We start from the raw sequence: 9,720 nt of genomic DNA on the forward strand, positions 1-9,720 counted from the left end.
GTGTGTGACACTACACTTGGCTGCATTATTATTATTTTAAATATGCCGCTTTTATTTCTTAATTTGTCAATCGCTGCATTATTTTTATTTTTGGAACTGGGGATTGAACTCAAGGGTACTTAATCAAAAACCCACATCCCCAGCCCTTTTTATTTTGAGAGACAGGGTCTCACTAGGTTGCCTACAGACTTGCTAAATTGCTGAGGTTGGCTTTGAACTGGCAATCTTCCTGCCTTAGCCTCCTGATAGGATTATAAGTATGTAATAACACGCCCAGCTGCATTACTTTTTTTTTTTTTTTTATTGGTATGGGGATTGAACCTAGGGGTGCTTAATCACTGAGCCACATCTCCAGCCCATTTTTGTGTTTTATTCAGAGACAGAGTCTCACTGAATTGCTTAGGGTCTTGTTTAGTTGCTGAAGCTGGCTTTGCACTTGAGATCCTTCTGCCTCAGCCTCCAGAACTGCTGGGATTACAGGCATGCACCACTGTGCCCAGCTGTTTGCATTACTTTTTAAAAAGGGGGGGGGGGAACCCACCAATACATTTTATTCAAAGTTATTTTCTTTTAGTTGATCTGAAAGCTAACCAAGTTGCTTTCTCACTTTCTTTTAATTAAAAAAAAATTTTTTTAGCTGTAGTTGGACACAATACTTTTATTTTATTTATTTTTATGTGGTGCTGAGGATTCAACCCAGACCTTGCACATGCTAGGTGAGCGCTCTACCACTGAGCCACAACCCCAGCCCCAACATTCTCTTAATTTGATAAAGATGCAAGCCACAACACAAAATTAAGATCCTCTCAAGGAGATGGAACAATTAGTATCAGGGACAAATCCCCAGTGATTAATGCATATATTTAATGACCAAACAGCCAAGTGGAATTCAAAACAGCCCTTCTTTAATCTTAAGTCTCCTAAAAGAGAAATATTGTGCATCATAAACACCAGAGTGGGAATAACTGTCCTTTTGTGACTTGTCCCTTCACATTGTGCCATTGTGTCTTCCTGAGCCAGGTGCCTCTGATCTCTCACCTCCTGCTGCACTGCCAGGCATCTCAGCTTGACATGTACCCCCTTCCCAGGCAGTTCACACAGACTCCCTCTAGGTACCTGCAGTCTTCCACCCACTTCCACTGGCCCACGGTCCCAGCTCCACACTTGCTCTTGCCCTTCTTCCTTTTCCATTTTCTGGGGAAAACTCCTTGACAGAGCCCATCTGGATTTTTCATGTCTCTGGTTGGGTCACTGCTGGATGCTGGCACAAGGACTACCTCTTTTGGTGATGGTTGGACACAGCAGCTATCAACTAGTGGCTCTGTGGAAAGTCCCGGACTTCTGAGTGCGGCGTGGTGGCGGCAGCTCCAACAGGTCAGTGGTAAATGTGGGTTTGGGCTCCAATCCAGGGTCAGGGGCAGCTCCGGATCTTAGGCTTCTAGAACCTTCTGCATTCTAGCTTTTCGTCTCTCTTTTATTCCTTCAGTCCTTTTAAGAACTTTTGCAGCCAGTCTCTGACATTAAACCCCTTTCCTGCTCGGCATGTCTTTCTGACTTGCCACTGACCGATACACACTACAACTAAAGTTAAATAAATGTGGACTTATAATAACATTTAATATTTTAATTTTTATAAATGGAATAAATAGGATTTGGGTATTTGCTTTTCTTGAAGAGAGCAAACTCTCTTTGCATTTTGCTTCCTTCATGTAGGGTGCAAAAAAAACAGTCTATAACCGAGTCTATAAATTATACAAGGAAAAGGCAATGAAATTATTTATTAATTCAGGACAGGAGTTCTTTATGGGGTAATTATGCTAATATTGAGCATCTTAGTTATTCCTTGTGGGACAACATTTGACAAATAGCTATGACATATAGATTGCATAATTTTCTTTCTTTTAGAGAGAGAGAGAGAGAGAGAGAGAGATATTTTTTTTTAATATTTATTTTTTAGTTTTTGGCGGACACAGCATCTTTGTATGTGGTGCTGAGGATTGAACCTGGGCTGCACGCATGCAAGACGAGTGTGCTACTGCTAGAGCCACATCCCCAGCCAAAGATTGCACAATTTTCAAACTGTAATAAATATAGTCAGTTAGTAGTAGACTCCAAACTTCTTCTTGTCATTTGAAAAAAGGTTTGATGATTTACTATAATCCATTGAGGAACGTCTAAATGGGAAGAAACACAGTATATTTTATGCATCAGTTTTTTAAGTAGAAAATAGATAAACTATAGAACTTAAGACTTAACTCTAGTGATAAAAATCTATATAGAAAATTAGTTAGCATTTTAGACATTTGGCTAGGAAGAAAATATTTTAAGGGTAACAAATTTGTCTTCTAAGTCAATATTCTCCCCTTTTAAAATAAGTAATCTTAAGCTACTGAGCACAATGGACTGGAAGTGAACACTGTTAGTTACTGATGGGAATTAAGAAAATGTAAGCTTATTTTAATATGCCTTATCTGCACAGAAGAAGACAAAGAAATGTCATACTTAGGTTTACTAAAAGTAGCAAAACATCAAAGTAAACTTTCACCTTACGTTTAAGTTTATATTTACTTACATTTAAGCAAATATAGGAGTGAAATTAATTTATGTGCATATTTTATTTACAAAAAATTTGGAAAGTTGTACAACATGATGTTAACAGATCTCTGTCTGGACAATGAGATCTGAGGGACTCAGTTTAGCCTTTTTTGCCCTTTGATGTTTCTCTTCTTCCTATAGGGTACATACATGTCTTAGGTACTTAAAAAAGAAGAAATAAAAAGTAAACACTACTGAAGCATAACAGTAATATATACCTTTTTTAAAATTTAGTTTTTCACTTGTTTCAATATGAGAAACTACATTCATGAGAACTTGTGGTGCTGGAAGCCCTGAGGAGACCATGGCACTAAAGCCCACCTGAGCTAAATGGCTTGCCTGAGTCATATGCTACCCACTGGCATGGCTCAGAAGAGAACCTGGCCTTGGGACTTCTGGGCATGGACTCTAATGCAAGAAGTGCTGCACCATGATGATTCTGGTCAAAGGTGGACTGCACACCTGATGGCGGTCCTCTCAGATTATAAGAGAGCTAAAATGTTCCACTGCCTAATGACACTTCAATTGTCATGCGTAGTGCAAAGCATGACTCGTGTTTGTGGGAAGCTGGCAAAAAATCCTATTGTGCTGCCAGTTTATAAAAGTACAGCACGTCCAATTATGGATAGTACATAAGGCCTGACAATGACAGCCAACCGTTACATGCTTCCCGTACACACGTTTTCATCACTATTTTAGAGTGTTCTCCTACTAAAACATAGCTCACTGTAGAGCAACTGGCCACGCCGTGCTGGCAGCAGCCTCACACCTCGTGCCTCCAGTCTTCCAACCACAAAAGGCCACATTCAGCGGTCCACCCAGACCACCTGGGTTAGCGCAGACATATTCCACGATGTTTGCACAACACATTTCTCAGAATTTAGACCTACGTGATGCAGAACTGCATACACACATGTAAAAAGACATTTCTGTCCAGAATGCCAGGGTTAGCTTCAAGATCACAGAAGTGGAAATGGTGTTGGGTTAGACCCTAACCACTGGGCCAGGCTTACCTTCAGGACTTCACAGGGAGCCACATTTGGAGGCACAGGTTTCCCCCAGTGCCTTGAATACTCAGTTATCAAAGCTGAAGCTTCATCTACACTGTGGAATCAGAAGGAAAAGGGAGTTGTGAGGAAGGGTGATAAATGTCTGCTCTCTAATTATTGTGGTTGTGGCTTAAGCATATATGGATGTCCAAATTTTTCAAACTGGGTACTCTGTCAATTAGACCTCTGAGAACAATATTCATTTATGAATGACAATGTGTAACGATGGCTGGGTCACAAGGGTGAACAAGCAGAAAACAATCCATGGTGTGGCGGCTGAGAGTCACCTCTCATGATTGGCACAGCTAGGTCAGATGAGGAGGGGCCAGTCCCCACTCAGTCCCGCCTGCACTCTCCCCTCCTGTAGCATCAGCCCTTCTTCCGCCTCCTTTTTGCTTTCATGTCTGCTCCCAGTTTTACCCCTAGCAGCTCACTGTTTCTGGATTTGTGGGTGCAGGAAAGCCAGCCAACAAGGCTGGCCAAGGTTCCATGCTACCCAAAGTGGTCAGCGCTCTGAGTAGGCATCCCAAGAACAGGGCGGTCACATGGGGCCTGGAGCAGGACTGAGACTCACACTGTGGGGATTTAGAAAGCTGGTCTATTGTGATTCCAAGTCCATGTTCCAAGGGTTTGGATGACAAATGACAAGATGACTAACTTCTGGGAATGTGTTCTAGGTTAGTATTTGTAGCTATTAATTACAACCACCCAGCTCTATATTTTTTTTCACATTTTCTTCCAAAACAAAGATACATCTTAAGCAAATTCTTCAGAAATCTGTCTGCCCCAGATTAACTCACCTTAATTCATTTGCCAAGTAGCGTGTTAGTTCAGTGATGTTATTGGCATTTATCATATGCAACTTCAACATTTGGAAGTACTTTGTCTTTGCCAAAATTCCAAACTCCTTCTTATTTATGACATCATTCAAAATCAGATTTCTAATCTATAGAACAACAGGTATCATGACATTAAAAAAGTGTAAATGTCTAAGTCTTTATTCAGTCCTGAGAATTTCTGACAACCAGAAGTTGAACTATCACTGTGTTGGGACCAAGCCTGTTTTAGGAAGGGGTGAAAAGGAGAATGCTTTGGCCCAGTGTTGTACACAGTAAATAAATAGACAGCTATTGTTAAGCACTTTGGACTTTTTAAACAGTAAACAAGACAGCTGGGATCTGTCTTTTGTTTCTTTTTTCTCATGGTGCTGGGGATTGAACCCAAGGATGCTCTATCACTGAGTTATATCTCTAGCCCCTTTTATTTTGAGGCAGGGTCTTGTTAAGTTTCCCAGGCTGGTCTTGAATTTGCAACCCTCCTGACTTGGTCTCCCCAGCTGCTGTAATTACTGATGTGCACAACCCTGCCTGGGAGGGTCCCTTCCTTTTTAAAAAAAAAAAATCTACTAAAGTTTAATAAACACAAAATAATTTTATATATTAACAAAGAGCTAGCGATAGATAGTAGTTTCCTGCTTAACTTTTTGGGTAAAACGATCACCTTCTTTTGTGCATGTGTGTGGTGCTGGAGAGGGAACCCAGGGTCTCGTGCATACTAGACAACTGCTCTACTACTAAGCCACATCCCCAGTCCAAGGAGGATTACCTTCTAGGATCAAATTTTCATAGTAAAAAGGATATAGAAAATGCCTCTTACTTGGTGTGAAAATCCAGCTAATTGGCCTTCACTCATGTGCTCTTCTAACTGCTGTAAGATGATCTGAGGATTGCATGAACCCAGAAAACTCTAGAAAAAAAATCAAGCACAATTTTAAAAAGTATTATTACTTTCTGTAAAGCCTGGAAAGTTTTAATTTTTAAATTTGAAATATCTTAAAGAATTTCTAATATAGGAAAATAATCAACTTCTATTACCAAAAAATTACTGAATAAAGGAAAGAAAGCATTTTATAATTATTTATTCCAACAGCAAAAGCTGTTTATTAGGAATTTTGTTGTTCTAAGAGAGAAATACAATCTATTTAAACACTGAAATGTTGAAAAGCAACAAGAGATGAGTTTATGAGTAATCAGAAAAGAAAAAAATGTCAAAGACAAGCACAGATGGCTTTTAAAAAATGCAAGTAATAGACCAAATGACAAACAGAAAACATGCATATTCATTTATATAAATCTCTATCTACTGCCTTATCTACCAGGAGAGGAAATAACTGAAACATTTCAAAATACTTTGTTCTTGTATTAAGGGAAATGAGGGTTAGTTATTTTTAAAAGTTCTGATCTCAAAATGCTCAAAGCTTCCTTTGTTAAAGACCCACACATAAAACCTCTCTCTTATCTCTCCTATCCAGCTGCTAAATCAGGCTGTCCTCTGCGGGGCCTCCCCATCTTGTTCAATGCCATCACCACTGCCCTTCGGTTCTTACCCTCTAGCTTCTGCCGCCTACCCACAGGTTGTCATGTATGGATCAAGTGAATTAAAATTCTATTCCAATGCAAGAGTTTCCCAGTAGTTTTCCTTCCTGCCACATCTTTCCTCTGATCAAGTCTACATGAGTTAATGTTCCTTCTAAGATATTGACTTTATCATTTTACTTTGTTATTCCAAGAAAATCACATGTTCCCACAGAGAAAGAAGAAGTCTTTCAAGACATCTCTCAGGTGGACCTCAATCTATCCTTGTGTCTTACCTCCTACTCACCCCCCAACACAAGCTTTTCATCTCACCCAGGCTGACTTATTCATGATTTATAGGTTTGGCAAAAAGAAAATGTAGACTTTTGTCAGAGATGTGCAATATGAGACCTTCCATGTCCTTGGCAACCCGGAGTACAACGTGCAAAATACCTTAATTTGCTGGTGTCTCTTTTCTGAGTGGGGCATGAGCATCAGACAAGCTAATGCAAAAGCCGGAAGCTCCAACTGGACATACTGCTTGGCGATTCCCATCATGTCGAGATCCCCTGAAACTGGACATCTTCAAGAGAGCATGTTAATTAGTTAAAGACCTATCAAACTTCCTAAACTAATTGTCCCTCACAGCTTTCCATAATTTTAGATCCCAAAGTGCTGGTAGTAACATGTGCTTAGTGATGAGTAATTCGAGAGTTTAACGGTCCTCTGCACAGAATAAAGAGACTGGCCCACAGGAACACAGAGCACTATCCAACTGGCATGATTACGTCTACAGATGCATAAGATAAATTCTTAGAATATTCAAAACCTATGAGACAACACTATAGAATTTAAGGTAGTCACAAATGGCACTCTATGCTTTTATATATATATATATATATATATATATTTTTTTTTAAATACTTTTTTTAGTTGTTGATAGACCTTTATTTTATTTATTTATATGTGGTACTGAGAACCGAACCCAGTGCCTCATGCATGCCAGGCAAGTGTGCTACTGCTGAGCCCCAGCCCCAGCCCCTCTACACTTATATTTACATCAGGTACTAATTTCAGAGACTGTCTAGGAGTTCAGCTCACTATGGAACTCGAAGGCCCACACATGGGAAGCAGACATGGCAAAAACTAAAAAACTTGACTTCCTAAGAAAAAGGAATTATGTCATTCCCCCCCTTATCTATGGGAAGTATATTACATGACCCTCAGTAGATGCCTGAAACCACAGATAGTACTATGTAGATATACAGTTAGATATTTAGATAGATATAATAGTTTAATTTATAAATTAGGCAAAGTAAGAGATTAGTAATAACAATAATAAAATAGAACAATGAGAATAATACTCATTTTTTTAAAAAAAAAATATATATATTTTTAGTTTTAGGTGGAACAATATCTTTATTTTACATTTATGTGGTGCTGAGGATCGAACCCAGTGCCTCATGCATGCTAGGAAAGCACTCTACCACTGAGCCACGATCACAGCCCAATAAAATATTCATTTATAATGAAATTAAGAGCATCGCCAGGATTGCACTATGGGGCTATCATTAAGTAAAATAAGGCTTACTTAGACAGGAGCCCTGCCATCCCATGACAGCTAATCTGATAACTGAGGTGTACTGGGAGACTATGGATGGGCAGTGCAGGCCCATAGGCAGGCGGGGCGGAGGGATGATATGCATCCTGGTGGGGAGGCATGAGGCTTCATCATGTTATTCAGAATGGGGTATAATTTAAAATGTATGGATTGTTTCTGAAATTTTTCATTTAATATTTTCAGACTAAGATTGACAACAGATAAGCAAAACCACAGAAGTAATACTCAGCTGAGGGGAGAACACAGTGCTTGTAGAGATGTCTCCTAGAAAGGAATTTTATAAGCAACAAATTCTATTTTCTTGGTAGGAGAACAGACATTTTACTTACTCTAGGACAGCGATGAGACTCTCACAACAATCTGACAACTGACTGGGTCTTAAAGGACAAGAGGCTGGAGAGAAAAAAAAACACTGATGCACACAGGTACTCAGGAACACAGTGTTACTGTCAGTGCTGAAATATTGGACGGAAAAATACCTGAGAGCAGTGGTATCTGAATCACGTGCTGCCAAGCTTTGCTGAAGTAGGGAACCTGCAGACATAAGCGCATTAAAGAATTCACATCCAGGACATTATGAACTCACACAACCATACAGTTAAAGCTTATGTTCTGGATGCTAAAACCAAATCAGAAGCTGCTATCCTGCTATCTCCCTGTTGGAGGTTATTAAGATTCTAGGATAATTTTCTTCATGACTGTGTACTTTAGGATCTTTTTATATACTCTTGGCTGATTCATATGTTCCATTTGTCACAAAATGTCAAAAACTCAACTCAGAAAACAAAATTAACACTAAGCCTATTTTGTGTCAGACATTATGCTTGGGCCATAGGAAAGGAGGAAGGGGACCAGAGAAGGAATTTCAAGAAAGTGAGTAAGAACAGATTCCCAAGGGTAAAAGAATGCTTAAGTGACTTCTGCTACACTTTACACCATATTATGGAGGATAATTAAGAAAAAAAATAATGAGCTGCCTCAAAAGGTGAAAAACAGAGACACTATAAGACAACAATCCCACTCTTACATACATACTCAAAGGAAAACTTATGTCCACATAAAAACTGTATACAAATGTTCACTGCCATGTTATTCATAACAATCAAATTCGAAACAGTCCAAGTGCCCAACAATTGATGAATGGGGAAATAAAATGCTGAACAGTCCACCCTCTGAATCCTCAGATTTTACATCCAGGATACAATCAACTGAGTGTGGGACATGCTTGCGGGGGGAAAAAAAATTGTGCTTTTACTGAACAGGTACATATTGGCATCAGATCTGCCATTTTAGGTCGGGAGCCATTTTTATCTAGCCAATTTTATCCATTTTATCAAAACCTAGGGACTCCTAGGTTTTGATTTAGGAGCCCTTTTATCTGGAGATAGTGAGGTAATGTTGCTTAGCCTCCCCTAAGAACATGTCCCTGCTAAAGGGTGAACCCCACCCCAGTCCAAGACGTAATTCCTAAAGCATGCCTGTGAAATTCCTCTCGCAGGCTATAAAGCTGCTCTGGGAGTGCCCACAGGCTGCTGCTCTCCTTGGAGGGACAGCCTTGACGGTTTGCTCCAAGCTCTGATTCCTGTGTGTGGTGTGGTCTTTAGATTTTGTGTGGACTCTGCAAGTGTCCTTTCAGTACAGATGTGTTTCCTTGTCATTATTCCCTAAACAGGACAGCAGAGCAACTATCTATACAGCATTTATATTAAATTAGGCACTGTAAGTGATCTAGAGATAAAGCACACAGGAGGGTATGTGTAGGTTCTATGCAGATGCTCTGCCATTTTCCATAAAGGACTCAAGCATCCAAAATGCTGGTGTCCACAGGGTGGCAGCAGTGCTTGTGGTGCCCTAACACCAATCCCCTATGGATAAAGGGTCAGCAGTATATCCACACAGTGGAACATTACTGGGTAATAAAAGAAATGCTGTAGGGGCTGGGGCTGGGGCTCAGTGGCACAGTGCTCCTCTAGCACATGCGAGGCACTGGGTTTGGTCCTCAGCACCAAATAAAATAAGTAAAATAAAGGTATTGTGTCCAGCTACAGCTAAAAAAAAAAAAAAAAAAAAAAAAAAAAAAAAATTTAAAAAAAAAAAAAAA

The 9,720-nt window shown here is 39.7% G+C and overlaps 1 protein-coding gene across 1 annotated transcript in view; it reads right to left on the minus strand.

Moving 5' to 3' along the window:
- Positions 1 to 883: 883 nt before the first annotated feature.
- Positions 884 to 9,720, minus strand: part of Kntc1 (kinetochore associated 1) — an 87,951-nt gene continuing 79,114 nt past the window's right edge. The window contains 7 exon segments of the mRNA XM_048785481.1: positions 884 to 2,174; positions 3,609 to 3,699; positions 4,445 to 4,590; positions 5,301 to 5,390; positions 6,452 to 6,581; positions 7,949 to 8,012; positions 8,099 to 8,153. Of these exon segments, the coding sequence (XP_048641438.1) occupies positions 2,154 to 2,174; positions 3,609 to 3,699; positions 4,445 to 4,590; positions 5,301 to 5,390; positions 6,452 to 6,581; positions 7,949 to 8,012; positions 8,099 to 8,153 (597 nt within the window). The 3' untranslated portion in view covers positions 884 to 2,153.

This window comes from Marmota marmota, unplaced genomic scaffold (genome assembly GCF_001458135.2).
Source record: "Marmota marmota marmota unplaced genomic scaffold, marMar, whole genome shotgun sequence".
Taxonomy (NCBI): Eukaryota; Metazoa; Chordata; class Mammalia; order Rodentia; family Sciuridae; genus Marmota; species Marmota marmota.